General features: G+C 41.9%; 1 protein-coding gene across 2 annotated transcripts; it reads left to right on the forward strand.

Moving 5' to 3' along the window:
- Window positions 1–1,694: 1,694 nt before the first annotated feature.
- Window positions 1,695–15,561, forward strand: tcf20 (transcription factor 20). Of its 2 annotated transcripts, XM_077556520.1 has the most exons (6): window positions 1,695–2,464; window positions 4,283–12,212; window positions 12,361–12,454; window positions 12,642–12,691; window positions 13,355–13,439; window positions 15,388–15,537. In XM_077556520.1, the coding sequence occupies exons 2-5, from the start codon at window positions 5,322–5,324 to the stop codon at window positions 13,412–13,414; spliced, it is 7,095 nt and encodes a 2,364-aa protein (XP_077412646.1). In that variant the 5' UTR covers window positions 1,695–2,464; window positions 4,283–5,321; the 3' UTR covers window positions 13,415–13,439; window positions 15,388–15,537. The 2 variants fall into 2 exon arrangements, with proteins under 2 accessions (XP_077412646.1, XP_077412648.1); XM_077556522.1 differs by lacking the exon at window positions 1,695–2,464 and having other exon boundaries at window positions 12,052–12,212; window positions 15,388–15,561.
- The last annotated feature ends 18 nt before the right edge of the window (window positions 15,562–15,579 follow it).

The raw sequence follows: 15,579 nt of genomic DNA on the forward strand, positions 1-15,579 counted from the left end.
AACAGAAACTGAGGCCATTGTATTGTTCATTTAAAGAACAACAAAATCAACATGGATGCTGCTATTAAATGCATAATAAGTCATTTGTCAGATTTTTTTTTAAAGCATACTCGTGCAAGGAAAGAAAAAATTATATAATTGAAAGCGAGGCAAGTGCAAGTGTAAAGGCTACATGCAGTAATACATCTGCAATGTTGCATCTGCATTTGAAGAGACAATTAGGATTGTTTGTGTACATCTACCATGATAAACATCCCAAACTAGTTTTATTCTCTACTGTATGCTTTGTGGCTGCTTAATAGATGATTTTGTGACCTTGTCTGTGATGGAGCGACTGTGCGAATCCCAGCAGGCATTCCTGTTGATTGGATAGGCCTGGCTGGCTGACTTACTGGTTCAGCGTATGAATGCACGGCGCCTCTCGCCTCTCAGCTTCTTCTCTTTCAGCTTGCTCGCACAAGTGCACAACCGCATGTTGCACGCAATTCGTTTGGTTGGAGAATTCTACCTGGGTAGTGGATGCGTGTTAAAATGTGCACGTGAGCCACAAATGTCAGTAGCCTAAAAATTATCCACAGTTAAAGCTCTTGCTGCAGTTGCTATGGCAACTATGATAGAAATAGACGTGTGTCTTGCAAGGGAAAGAAATGCATTGAAGTGTTGTTAAGAAGAGAGAATTCGGCCTTGAGTGATGGGTTAAGTGACCCAGTGAAGGTTAATTGTTTTAACTACAGTTCCCTGTTTGATTGTTGTATTTGTCTGTGTCTTGGTAGGTGGTTGCATGTGCATGTAGTTTGTTTGTTTTGTGGTGCAGGGGTGTCAAAGTGTCAAGACAGCATGTCTCTGCTCAGAAAAAAACACATTTCCCCCCCACAAAGTTATCTCTAGCTGCTGGGTTTTATATATATATATATATATATATATATATATAGTGTGTGTGTGTGTGTGTGTGTGTGTGTGTGTGTGTGTGTGTGTGTGCGTGTGCGTGTGTTGCTGTGACTTCACAGGGAAAGTCAATCAATTAACACATTAAATAAATAATCAAATAAAATGCTGGAGGAGGGCTTAACTGGGGCTAGACAGATTTCTGACGGGTTATACCACCCCTAGCCCCAGCGTAGCGCCGCCCCTGTTCAGCTGGCAGTACAATATCTGCATTCCTGCACACAATATAGCACAGTAACATACAAATGGCACTCTGCTGTCTTAAATGCAAGCCCACGTCTCCCCAAAAGGTCATTTAACTACATTTATTGTTTTTAATAAATTAACAATTAATTTCAACTGGATGGTAAAATCTCCTTCAGAATGTATTGGAAAGTAACGTTGCAATCATGCCCATTCATACTGTATGTTACATAAAAACAAAATCCAAATATTTTCTTATTGTTTTCTCAAGCTGCTAAATATATCTATATATAGTAATGGAAAAAAACAAACAAAAACCCCCCAAAACAATTAGGTATTTTTTACGGATGAGAAAATCTCTCACAGAATGTATTGAACGCCAGTGAATTTGCAATTGATAGATTTATATGGCCATTATACGTTTGTTAAATCAAAATACAGCAAAAGTTAAGGTCCATTTGAAACCATAGTATAAAGCAGCTGTCAGTAATAGACCTGCATTCCAGCATAAAGAAAACAGCAACAAAAAAACAAACACTGCAGTCTTATACATCCTATGCAAGTCTATCTGGTCCCTGCCATTGTACACTGGTGACTAATTCACTTTCACTGAAGCTGGAACAAGAACAAAGGAGATGTGATGTGGAAAAATAACATCATAATAGATGAGAACATGATGCACTTAGTCCAATATAATTTTTAATGGGAAATTTTGATGAAAATCTGAGCAATAACAAAAGAGATGGTGCTGTAATATGGAAGATGAAGGAGGTGGCGCCGGGAAAATGTGTGCGTGCGTGTGTTTGTGAACGTGTATGCATGTGTGTGTCAAGGCGATCTTTCTGTTGCAAGAAAAAAACAGTCTTGTAGGGAAAAGAGCATGTGCTGAAGGTATGTAATGCACTTCAGGGACGTCGGGGCGCTTCGTGGAGGCTTGTGTGTTTCATTTTAGTTGAAGATAGGTGCAATCACCTCAGCGGTGTGTGAAAAGAGGAAGAGAGAGAGCAAGAGGGGGCGGGTGTGTGGACCTCACCGCTGACGGGACCCACAGGCACCCGATTGTGCCCTGCTCTCATCATTTCTGGAGGTGAGGACAAAAGGGAAAAAAGAGGGGGGAATTCGGCAGAAAGGCCCGGCATCCGACTGTCGTGACGGCTCCCCCCCTCCCCGAAACTGGTCGCCGATGGTCGGGGTTTCCTGGACCCAGAACGTCTGCGAGGAAAAAAGCGGCGTAGCATTGGACTCAAGACTGAGATTGGGCTTTCCTGCCACAACAGCGGGATTGTCAAAAGGAGCCATTCACTCCAAGCAGGGCCTTGTGTTGCTACGTTTTCAGGTATGTGTTAAAGGTGTTAGCTAGCGTGCCCTCACCAACGTTAGCTCTTGAAAAACGCCAAGGAGAGTGATGCTAATTATCCCACATCACGTCTCTTGCTCATTTTCTCTATATGCGCTAGCTAAACCAGCTTGTTACAGCGCCACTGAATTGTGAGGGGGAAACATCTGCACCTAATCACTCCGGTTTTCTTGCTAAAGCAGCTTTTAGCCTGGCGTGGCTATCGTTGTGTGTGTACGCTCTCAAATAACGTGCAAGAGCGTAATAAACTCTAATTAGCTGTCTTGCTAAGATGCTAACCACAGCTTGTAGCGTTGCTAGATCCCAATTGGCAGTGTATGAGCTAACGCCAACATTACTTAGCTAAAAAGGCAGCACGACTAAGCTAATCGGAATGCGTAAAGCCTACTGTTGGCTATTGCAGCGACCAAAAAAACAACATAATGTTTGCTATGCAATTGGTGCAACTATAATTGCGTAAACAGTTAATAACATGACAGCCATGTCTTGCTGACATTACACAGGCTGTTTTCTATCTGTGTGTGTTGATCGTGCTCAGTGAGCTACTGTGATTAATTAGTAATTAAGATACAAGGGTGGAGATCAATAGAATCTCTCCAACTGTACAGATTTTTTCAGACTCCAGTGGCATGCTTGAAGACACAACTGCCTGATACATGCACCGTTTGCTTTTGTGTCACTGATCATCACTGGCTTATTTGTGTTCATTCATGTGCAATATATTAAGAAAAGTGACAGACAGGGAAATGGTCACAGTTAATAGTTTAATTATAATGAGTTTCTTAAAGTTGTACTTTACAAAACACAATTGTCCAAATGCATTGAAGGGTACTTAACTATTCTGTTGGTTTAAAAACAACAAAAACAAGACAATGCAAGCTTGACACCACAGGCAATTATGGGCCCTGACCCCATAAAACAGGGTGCAATCCCTCAAATTATGAGCCATTATAATTAAAAGAAGTTAACACACAATAAAGTTTACATTTAGTGCCACTAAAATGAAGCTTAGATTTATGAAGTTGTTTTATTTCAGCAGTTGCAGTGTGGTAGCAGTATTATGTGACTGTGAATGTTACTTTATTTCCAGAGTTGCTAGCTCCCACTGCCCCACTTTTGGTTCACCAAACCTGTTTATCAGTCAAGAGGGAACGCTTAGGCATGCCTTTTTTTATGTCTGTAAAAACTGTGTCAAAGTCCATGACAAAATGTTAGTTTTTATAAATGTCTACATTATATTCATATTTTTTATTTGTTTCATAAAATGTGTACGAATCTTGTATCTAATCTAATATTTTTGCATACACCTTTAATCTGTATACACCTAAATAGACTACAACAATTCCCTATGAGTAGTACCTACTGTGCCAAGCACCACCATACAGCCATACACTAATAAGTATCATTATGACTTGCACAATATAACTATCTATGATTATCATCATCAACCAGGGAGCTTTCCCCAATGTTTCTGACTCTCAAGCACCTGAATGAGGCCAAAATAGTAGATAGAGTTCTTCACTACTGCAAACTTGAGGCACAATAGTGAACATATATTTTCCTAAAATAAAAAAAGATAATTTTACAGTGTTGATAAATCATAACTTTGGCATATCATGTATTTGACATAATTTGACTCAAGATAAAACTCGGGTAAACGAGTACATAATGTTCGTAATATGTCTATGTTTCAACAGACATTAGTTCATATGATCACAGTAATAATTGTATGGCATGTATGGCATTATGTTTTACCCCCTCACATGCCAACTTATACATTTGTCTTTTGATTTACAGACTTCTGAGCCACTGGTCTGCAGCTGCCGGAAAATGAATTTATCTGCATGGAGTTACTGAGGAAAAAACGAGAGCTGGAGTTTGAAAGGACTGAACTTGAAGTGGAATAAATGGATTACCTTCCTTTTGGGAAATAAGTTGCCATGGAGCTAGGTAGAATTAAATGATGGTTGACAGAAAATAACAAAGGTAAGACGACTACATGTGAAGTACCAGGAGAGCAGCATCAAGAGGAATCTATGCCAAGAAATAATGAAATAAGAGGGACCAAAGACAGTTTATCACCCAGATGAATGCATGTAGTGACAGAAAAAACAAAACAAAAATGATATGAAATGAGAATGACCAAGAAAGACAAGAGCCAAAGTGTCACACTGCACCCAAGAGTGGATGAGAATATCAATGGAGTCCTGGGAAGTGTTTTGTAAAAATCTGTTTTCAAACCTTTTTGACTCAAATACTTCAAGATCATTTTGGTTCACGCCCGAGCAAAATTTCACATACTAACGAAGAAGAAGAAGAAAAAAAATCTTGTCAGAATTCTGTCTCAATGGAACAAATATTTTTGCACAATTGCAATTATATATTTCCATAATCTTTATGCTAAAACAGCTACGTTTGCTGGCGCTGTTATGGAACAATATCTGCAAGTGAGACATTTGAAGTTGCCTTACCTATAATGACGCATTAGTCATCCATGAAATCGTATTCTTGATGCCAAACTGCAAAGGAATGACTACAAATTTTAAACCCACTGTGATGTGAGCCTTTTTATGTGGAAACAACCATAAACCAATGCCACATTGAAGTGAAAACATTTTTACTCTTTGATACAACCATCTGTTGGTTACTTCTGGTATTCAGTTGTACATTCCCAGTGCTTCAGTGTTGTAGTGGATTTAACAAAGCATTTCATTTTTAAAAAGTTCTGCTCTCTTCTGCATCCATGGTTCCTGCTATCAGCTCTTCATTTATACACGGGTTGCATTTTCCACTGACATTAATCAGTGTTGTCGGTCTTTAAGTCAAAAGGGAAAACATGCAGAATTTTTCAAATAGCCCCACCCCCCATTCTCTCCCCCCCGGCTTTAGCATGAGGGGTGGAGGGGGACCTCCATATCCCCCTCAAAGTGTAGACCCCCAGATCTCCCCAAGGATGACAGAAGATTATGCAGCGATGCAACAGCAGAGCCTACACAGAGGCCATCCCCACTCCAATCAAGTCAGTCCCATGCTTGCTTACAATGCTCGAAACAGAGGCATTGTCGAGCCATCGCCCACACAGGGTAACCTTCACAGCAGCAGTAGCAACCCATACAGGAAGGACACAATGGATTATTATTTCTCATTGGGCGGGAAGGACAAAAACAGAAAAGGAGGTCTGGCCTATGGAACAGGATTTGGCTACCCTAATATTGATGCTCACATACCTCCCCAGTACAGACATTCTGGCGCTGGGTCTGTATTATCATCTGGCATCGTGTCACAATATTCAGTAGACTATGGGCCCAGCACTGGATCAGGTGCAGGCTCTGGAGCATTCTCTCCGCACCAATACAATATGAGTCAGAACGCTGCAATGCAAGCCATGCCAGGTTCTCAGAGCCGCCAACATGGACAAACATTCTCTCCAGTCCACCATGGGCAGCAGCATCGGACTTATCCGAGCTCTGGGCATAGAATGAACCCTCAATACCCACAATACTCTCCACAGGCAGGAGTGTCATCGGGGATGTACAGCCCCCCTCCACAGAGATATGCTGATGGGACTGCTAACACCGGTTTTGATCCCAAAGTCAACAGTTCACACAGTGTCAACTCAAGTGCAAACTCTGCCTCTGGTTCAGCTGCTGCTAACAATATGGGGCCAGTGGAGAGTGTTCAGCAGCGTTACCATGCATCAAGCTATGCTGGATATATTCCGCAGACGCAAACACTTCACAAGGAGGGCACACTGCAGCACTGCAACACACAGCACAATTTAGGTGTGGGCTACGACAACACTCTAAAGATGCAGCACCAAGGCCCAGCTCCAGGCACGGTGTATGGTAAACATCACCAGCCATCCACCCCCACTGTACCTCATGCAGCATCTCAAGAAATAGCCAAATCCCCATTGCATTCTCAACAAAGTCAGATGAACCAAAACCTTAGCCCGATCTCCAACCCATCCCCAGCTGCCTCAGCAGTACATTCCCCCGGCTGTAGCTCCACTCCTTCCCCTTTGATGGGTGTTTCAGAAACCTATGTAAACCCCTCTGGCCCTTCCCACCCTTCATCTACTGTCCATAGCAGCAGTCATGGTCATAGATTAATCCAGGCCGTGTCACAGTTAAGTCCAACACCCAACTCAAACAGTAGCATCAGTAGTTGTGGTAGCAGTGGCAGTCACAAAGGCCATAACATCAGTACTGTTGGAGTAAACAGTGTGCCACCAACAAGTTGCAACAAAACTGGTCTAGGTTCAGGGCTTGCGCCCCGAGAGGAAGGTCCCTCTGTTTATTCTTCTCCCCTAGTTGGGAAAATGCATGATACAGGACTAAGTAGTCTTAATGCCTTGAGCTCCCAGGTAGCTAATTTACCGAACACTATTCAACACATGCTCCGCACTGACAATGTGCTGTCGCAGAAGAAGGGCAAAGAGGGTGGACAGGTGCAACCAACAACACACAGTGTTCCAACATTGCAACCAAGGAGTAAAAATCCAAGTGCAGTTGCAGTTAGAGATGGAACTGTTGTAGGAGTTGCTGAAGGGGCTGGTTTAGAAACTGTTGACGATGAGGACTCCTCCTATATGTCAGCTGAAACCAAGATAGAGCAAGAGGATCATTTAATAGAGGGGGGACATACAAGAGTGAGGCAGATGAGTGGCGCAAGCAGTGAACCTAAACCAATTTTTTATCATCCTCCTCACAGCCAACCCCAGCCACAACCTGGACAAGCATTAAATGCCAAAACATTTACATACAAGTCACCACCAAGCGAAATGGTCTCAAAAGCAAGTCTTCATATTGCGTCTACATTACCATCTCCAGAGGCTGACCCAAATTCACATTCAAAACCTCCAGTTTCAGTTTCTTCATCCATCTCCTGTATTATTCCTCCCCCCCAGCCAAATCGTGGCTTACATCCTAGTTTATTAAAAACTAACTCAAAAGGTGGCCATAAAAAGAGTGTCGAAATAAAAAATGAACAGATCAAAATGGAACATGAAGACGGGGTTGATAAAATGGAGAAAGGCAATAGCCAAATGCTTCGAGATGAAGAAATCAGCACAAAGCATGGACAGGACAAAGAAAATATGTTGCACACTGCTTCTACAGCACATGGCGAGAGTGAACAAAAACCCACATCTGAGGAACAGCTAAGTGTTGGTGTGATTGTTTCAGCTCGTTCTGATGGAAGTCAAGTTGAAAAAAGCAAGCAGCCCCAAGAACTCTGTTTGAAGGAGAAACAATCCTATTTGAAAGAGTCAACGAGTAATAATGGAGAAGAAGGTATGGACCTAAGTCGATATTCATCTCAGCACCCAAAATCTAATATTGAACAAGCCCACAATCTCAGCCAGTTTGGATCAAACAAGTATGGGTTTGTAGAGTCCACCTATGGCTCTGAGTTGTCAATGATGAAGAAAGGAAGGACTGGCCCAGCAGGTGTAATGGAATCAAGTTCCAGAAGCTTTCAGCAATCACACTCCGGTTGTGTTCCTGAACATTCAAAAGAATTGAGTTCTCTAACTGAGGCATTTGGAAAGAGAGGCCAAGCAGTAGGAACAAAAGCCCAAGATGACATTTCTCAAATCCAACAATTCCCTAGCCTTTTACAAGAGGTTCTTCAGGGCTATAATTTAGATAGACGTTATGGAAGACCAGAACAGGCGTTTCCTGCACATCTCCAAGTTCAACAACAATTTCAAACAAGATACCCATATGGTATGACAGAAAATATAAAAATGATGGAAAGTGGAGCCAGTGATCATTTGGCCCTAATGGGAACTACGGGAAAGCCCCAACATCAGAATCATCGACTTGGAAGTAAAACCAATTTTGCCACAGGTCTTCAGTCGTCAATTAAGCCAGACGTTTCCAACACAAAGATTTTGCAACATACTGCAAAAAAAGAAGTGGATTTCTCTGAGGATCATTTACCACGAGCCTCAGATGCACAGCCAATCCAACCTAAACATATCAATTTAGCTGACTATTCTCTTCCACAACGAAAAGCATTGGCCAATATGTCCACCTCATCATCTGCTGTACAGGAGCTCCTTTTGCAAGAGCCTGAGCCACTGAAAGGGTGTACTGGTCAAGCAGAATCTCAGAAATCAGAACGTCGCTCTGTCATCTGCGATGTGTCGCCAAATAGGCGTAGCACACCAGAGAGGGAAAAGGAAAATAACAGGGAGCGAGAAAAAAATCTGAGTGCCGCCTCTGTGATTCAGCAGCCATTTTCCTCCCCAGCATCAGCCAATGATATGAGTAAAAAGGACATTTTAGAGAAAAAAGTGATAAAAATTGAAACAGCATCCAAAGAGATCGATCCAAACCCCGATTTTCATGGCAGTGATGGAACTAATGACAGTGAAATGGAATATTCTTCAAAATCTTCACATTCATCCATTGTACTAAATTCTGACCCCTATAGGCACCAACCGCTCCATTCTCTAAGCACAAAACCGTTATCATCACCGTCAAGACATCAGTCATATCTTCATGGTGTGGATTTAGCAACAAGCAATTCCAACAGTTTCCCTGGTTATCGGTTTGGAGACACAAGAGAAAGCAATGTGCCTCGTGGCCACCCTCACTTTCCTTCCCACCATCCGTACCACAATTTATCATCCCAGGCTCAAACTACAAATAAGATTCAAATGTATCCTCACCCTCGTGGGCCTTTCCAGCATTCACATGAAATAAACGATTGGGTGAAAGCAATGAACAGGTCTGCTAAGGATATGATGATGATGCCAGTTGCTTCCCCAGGAAGACATAAAGTCAGCCAATCAGAACACAGACAGAGATTGATCCCTCAAACAGACATCCACAGTGAGCAAAATGCAGCCAAAACACTGCTGCATCAACAAAGCGGATACTATGACATGAAAATGTGGGAGTCGACACCCCCAGGCAGAGATGGAGTTCGAATGATTGAAGGTGATTCTTGCTACAGGACGCAAGCACTTCCTCCACCATCATCGGTTCCGGCAGGTTCACAGAGCGTTTTGCCTCCCTCTAAGGCTCATGGCCTAAATACAGCTGAACTTGAGGAAACTAAACGTCCTTGCCTTCCTCCTTCATGCAACTCTACTAAACCTCAAACTGTTGTAACTTCTACTCAATCACAGGTGCAGCGTCAAACTAAGTCTGGAGGTCCTGGTGAGACGAATCCTCTTATTTTGAGAAGAAGAGTGCGATCTTTTATTTCTCCTATTCCAGCCAAAAGGCTACTGCAGGATGCATCTCAGCAGAGGGCTGCTACAAATTCACACCCTCCTGGGGTGCACCCTGAGTCAAACCATCGCAATGAAGATGAATCATCCTCTTCTGACATCCCACATCTCTCTTCCCCTTTGCCTGGTGATAATGCCTTTGCTAAATCTCTGTCCCCATCAGGTGGAAGTACGAAGGCCTTGCCTCCGAAGAAAGGACGTGGTTTGAAACTCGAGGCAATAGTTCAGAAAATATCACCAAGTATTACAAAGCCTGCCAGCAATGTTGATGATGGAACAAATCATTACTCAGGCTTTACTCATGCAACAATCCCACAGTTTAGTGATTCACAGGACCAAGACATTACCCATTTTCCTAGAGTTGCAGGTGGGGATGATGGCTATATTGAAGACACTCACTCATTAAATGACATGATGTCCTTCAGAGGTGTAGATGAGACTGGCCCATTGCCACTGTCTGGCTACCCATGTGACCCACAAACACAAACTCGTAAACAAAAAGACTTTGACTTTGGGTTAGGAGATGCTCTAGTGTCAGCCTCTGGTGACAAAGAAGACTTTGCGCTGCTCGGACCTTTACCCCCTCCTCCACCACTTCCCCGTCCAGTTCAGGGTTCTCCACCTCCATCTTCATCTGCCCTGTCAGACATTCAACATTTCACTAATACTTACCAGCAGCTTGAGACAAGAAGAGGAGAGCAGTGTGCTGCTAACCTTCTTCGACAGAAACTTCAAGAATCTGGCATGGGATTTGATGATTATACTGGCAGTGACTACTATAGAGCTACCTCACCCCATCATAGCCAGTCTCAAGGACATGTTCTGAGCAGACATCAGACACAAGATTGTAAGACGCCAGATAACTCTGTGCCTAAGGGCTATTTTCCATCTGGCAAAAAGAAGGGCAGACCAGTTGGAAGTGTGAATAAACAAAAACGTGTCCAAAACCCTGCCCAAACACAGATCCAGTCTCAAGCCCAAGCTCCAATCTTGAATCAGAATTCTTCTCAATTGCTACCAACTCCAATTACAGCTGCCCTTACAATACCCGACACAGATCAATCTACAACCAGCACAGCCACCTCCATCTTGGAAAACAAAAGCACTCCTCCTCTGACCCCACCCATTTTAACCCAGGTAGTAAAAGTGGATGTTGAGAGTGAACCAATTCAACCAGAGATTGAAGTCAAACCTGTGAGACGGCGGCGCAAAGGTTTTAAAGATGAAGATGGCTCACCAGAAAGAAGAGGACGTCAAAGAATGAGAAGAGGAGGGGCACCAACATCACAATCAGCGGCTAGAGATAACCCTGAAACACTTTTGGGGGCAAAAGGGGCTCACAGCATAAATAGAGCATTCCTGGATCCAAATCTAAAAGGCCTGTTTGTGCCACACATACATGTTGAGAACAAGATACCAGAGATTGGGTCAGTGTGCACCATTGTAAATGCTGAGGATGACAAGTTGAAAGGAGAGCGTAGTGCGATTGGAGGGAAAACAGGTGGGAGTGGAACTGAGTCTCTACCAACCTCAACTCTTTACTCACAGTTATCAAAAAGGGAGTCAGAGATGAGGGAGACGGACCAGGTGGAAACTACACTTCAGTCAGGAAAAGCACTTCCTTCATCTGGCTATGTTGTTTCTGGACCTGCTGTTACAGAAACTAAGCACTTTGGCTGTCAGCTTTGCTGTCTGTGTCAAAAATGGGCCAATTACAAACATCTTGGAGATCTTTATGGGCCATACTATCCTGCCGAATATGCTGTTAAGCTCCCCAAAAACCAGCCCCAGGTTAGACAATGTCATGCAAACACAGGTGCAACCAAAACTGGACCAAATTCACAAAATGACTCAAATGCTTTAGACACTTTGCAGAACTTACAAAACTATGTTCAATTGTCCAGACCCCCGGCTCTAAGTAACTGCATCGTAAGCTTGGATTCAAATATCAAATCTCTTTCCGCCATGGTAAGAGCCCCTTTCTTAGCTTACAGAGAGGATATGATTGGTGAGTCCAGTGCCATTGCCTCCTCGTACCTCACCAGTAAAAACCCATCACTATCCTGGGACATGAACCTTGATATCAGACCTATTCCAGAGCTCAAGAGAGAGCCGGACTTTGACACTGAGCAGCAGCAGCTGCCAAAACCGCAGCAAGAACAGCCAGCAGATGAAGCCCAACAGCGACCACAACACCGTAAGCTGACCTCACACCCGCGCTTTAAACGCAGGCATAAATCCAGCGAGGACTCCCCCAGAATGGTGCCGTCCAACAGTAAGGCTTCCCTGCCCTTCCAACCTCCGCCACCAGCTTTGGACTCCCTGGGACCTTTGGCACAACTTGCCCAGTTGCCTCAGATGCCCATGGACCCAGAGGAGTTGTGGGTTCATGAAGGATGCATCGTGTGGACCAGTGGAGTATACCTTGTCAATGGGAGACTGTATGGCCTGCAGGAGGCACTAGATGGTGCCAGAGAAACCGTAAGTATATCCATGTGATCTGTTTAACTCGGTTTCATTTTTCAGTAAATATCACATTCTTTTGAAACGGTGTCTAAGGAAGCTGCTCGTTTAAGTAGTTGCTGTCATGTCATGATTGCTAATGTGTATTTCTGCTTGTGTGGCTTAGAGCTGTTCATACTGTGAGATGGTTGGCTCCACCCTGGGATGCTACAGTAAAGGCTGCATACGGCGATATCACTACATTTGTGCTATTGAAACAGGTGAGCAAAAGGCTTAAACACTGACAAAGCAGAAAATACAAATAATTCATGAATCACATTCAGAATGGTTGTAACTTTATTAGCTGATATTTTTCATAACTCCGAGAAACACCACCTGGTATTCTTCATTGATGAGTTTCATATGGCAGTCCTGTTATGTATCGATATTTTTCCCTCTCCCTTACAGATTGTTCTCTCAATGAAGATAACTTCTCACTGCGGTGTCCGAAGCACAAGGTAAAATAGCAACGTTGTTTTTTATATTCAGTGGAATTTTACCCATTTCTTTCATGTTTTTTAGTGCTGAGCGATTTACAGGTCATTTTAAAAGGATATACATCACTCTATAGTATTTATCCTTAAAATGACACAACATGAACAGAAATGTTCTCTTTACTTTTAACTACTTAACTGGAAAATAGTAATGGACAAATAAAAGATAAAGCACAAATATCCAGTGGACAATTACCATTCCAAATATTTGGAAGTACAAAGGAATGCAATAGTTCAAATACTGTATGCATAGTGCATACCATTTAACCAGTAAATTGACTTGTAAATGAATTTTTTCAGGGGTTGAATATTTGGAACACATGTTTGTTAGCTTGTTTTCACATAAAAGGAAACCTTTTAAAATAACTTGATTTTTTTGGTTATGTTTTGGTTCATATATAAATATATATATATGTATGTGGGGGGAAGGGGGTGGGGGTGAGTGAGAGAGTGATTCTGCAAAGTTGCTGCAGGTGCATTAACCTTTATTAATTGTTCATACGATGTTACTCCAAACATTCAAATAACAATATAAAGATGATAGGGTTTTATCTTTATCTTTACATCACACAGCATGTTTTTATACGATTACTGATTAACCTGTTTGGTCCACTGTTCCCCCTGCAGGTTACCCAGAACCTCCGGCCCGCCAAGTCGGTGTACCTGGAGCAGTCTGAGAGAGGCTGAGACTTATTCAGTCACTCTGAAAGCAGTAAGTTTAATTTCAAGACTTTCCATTTTCTAATACAGTATGTAATTCACATCAAAAAGGTCAGAGGTCACAGCAATAATAGGCACATGATGTATTTTAAATTGTCTACCTGCCATTCAGGTTCTGACTTGATTATTTTATTTATCAGTTTTATTCGATTGAGATCGCTTTCGCACCTCATCCTGACCTTAATGTGTTCATTTTGAGCCGCACTGCCTAATAGGAGTCCGCACCCAACATCAAGTACTGTGTTCAAAACAAACATGAGTTTGATTAATACAGTCTCAAGGTTGAGGCTATGAATACCTGTTGCCAAGGCAGCCAGCACTTTGTTGCTGTTATGTTTATCTCATTCTTATCCACGCCTGATCCAGAGCCATAACTAGTTAGTCACGGTACCAATGTTCTTCCTAAGTGATTGATTAGGTTTTTGTCTTCACATAATCACCTTTGAAATACAAATCCTAATTCTGTTGAAGTTGAGACATGGTTGTGTAACGCGCATAATAATGATTTGCAAATCCTACTCCACCTATATTCAATTGAATACACTTTAAAGGCAACACATTTAATGTTCAACCTCATACAATTCATTATTTTGTTTTTTTGTTGTTGCAAATATTCCCTCATTTTGAATTTTGATGGCTGCAACACTTTCCCAAAAAAGCTGTGATGGGGTCATGTGTACCGGCAGTGTTATATCATCTTTCCTCTTAAATCGCCGAATCAACGTTCAAGAACTGATGAACACATTATTGAAACCTTGTAGGTGGAATTCTTGCTTGATATAATTAATTTCAGATGGTCCTTTTCCTCTTTAGCCCAGAGGGCACAAATTCCATCATTTTCAAAAACAATTAGAAATGTGGGCTCATCAGACCACAACACAATTGTCCAATTTACATCCATCCATCTCAGAGAAACTTGGGTCCTGAGATACTTACGCCATTTGTTGATATTAGACTTTACACCAATCTGATTGGCTGGATCGGGATCGGGCGACATTTTGCATTTTATACAAAATCAATGATCGGCCGTAATGTCTTAATTTGCCCGATCAATCAATGACGTAATTGATTGGCTTCACAAAATAAGACATAACATGTTATATTTCATGTTTGTCCGCATTTTTTAGCCAAATTTTTGCCATATTTCCATGCATTTCAATTGACGTCAATTTTACATGGGTTTTTGATATTCATGGGCTGGGATCGGTCCAAAAATCCTGATCGTGTAAAGCCTTGTTTTCATATCCGGCTTTCATTTTGCATGGTCGAGTTTTAACTTTCATTTGTAGATGCGATGAACTGTGTTGACTGACATTGGTTTTCTGAATTATTCCTGAGCGTATGTGGTAATATATTTTACACAAGGATGCCGGTTTTTGATGCACTGCTGCCTGAGGGATCAAAGGTCACGGACATTCTATATTGGTTTTCGGCCTTGCTGCTGACATGTTGAGAGTTCTCTAGATTCTTAAGCTTTTGAAACATTTGCTTGTGCAGTTGTTAAAAGTGGTAAACCACACCCCGTCCTAGCTTGTGAACAAGTGAGCCTTTCAGAGTGTTCCTTTTATTAACAAACCATGACACTAGCTTGTTTGCGGTTATAACTAGTTGAGTTAAAAAAAAAAGTATAATAATAATAATAATAAACCATCAAAAAAATGTTTGTTGTTTTGCGTTTCTAATCTTTCCCAGTGATTTATTGCCCTTTTATAGCTTTTGGGGAATGTGGTGCAGTCAACTAATTTTTGTGCATAAATCAAAGTTGATGAGTTTGAGCGCTAAAATAAGTGTAAACTGTGAAACTGCAACTCATTGTTTTTATTTACATTCTACACATTGCCAAATCTTCACTAGAATTGGGGTTTGTAATACAATGAATAGTTTTCACACTGCACAGTGTGATGTGTACGCATATCAATTTGTTTTCTCTTTGTGTGCAGGTTGGGACAAGAGTCGGCTAAAACATGAGACTTGTTGTGAAGACGACTTGCGCAGGGCCAAGCAACAAAAGGGAATGTACAATTTCAACAGGAATCGGCATCATTTCCATTCAAGACATTACAGAAAAGAGGCCGTCGCTATTATTGCTTTTTCACTTCAAAGCAGAGCAAGACAAAAAAAAACATGCAGCT

Source organism: Vanacampus margaritifer, chromosome 2 (genome assembly GCF_051991255.1).
Source record: "Vanacampus margaritifer isolate UIUO_Vmar chromosome 2, RoL_Vmar_1.0, whole genome shotgun sequence".
NCBI lineage: Eukaryota > Metazoa > Chordata > Actinopteri > Syngnathiformes > Syngnathidae > Vanacampus > Vanacampus margaritifer.

Coding starts and splice junctions, on each gene's coding strand:
- tcf20 (XM_077556520.1), top strand. CDS start 5,322: ATGCAGAATTTTTCAAATAGCCCCACCCCCCATTCTCTCCCCCCCGGC. Junction 12,455..12,641: donor CATTTGTGCTATTGAAACAG/GTGAGCAAAAGG, acceptor TCTCCCTTACAG/ATTGTTCTCTCAATGAAGAT. Junction 12,692..13,354: donor TGCGGTGTCCGAAGCACAAG/GTAAAATAGCAA, acceptor TTCCCCCTGCAG/GTTACCCAGAACCTCCGGCC.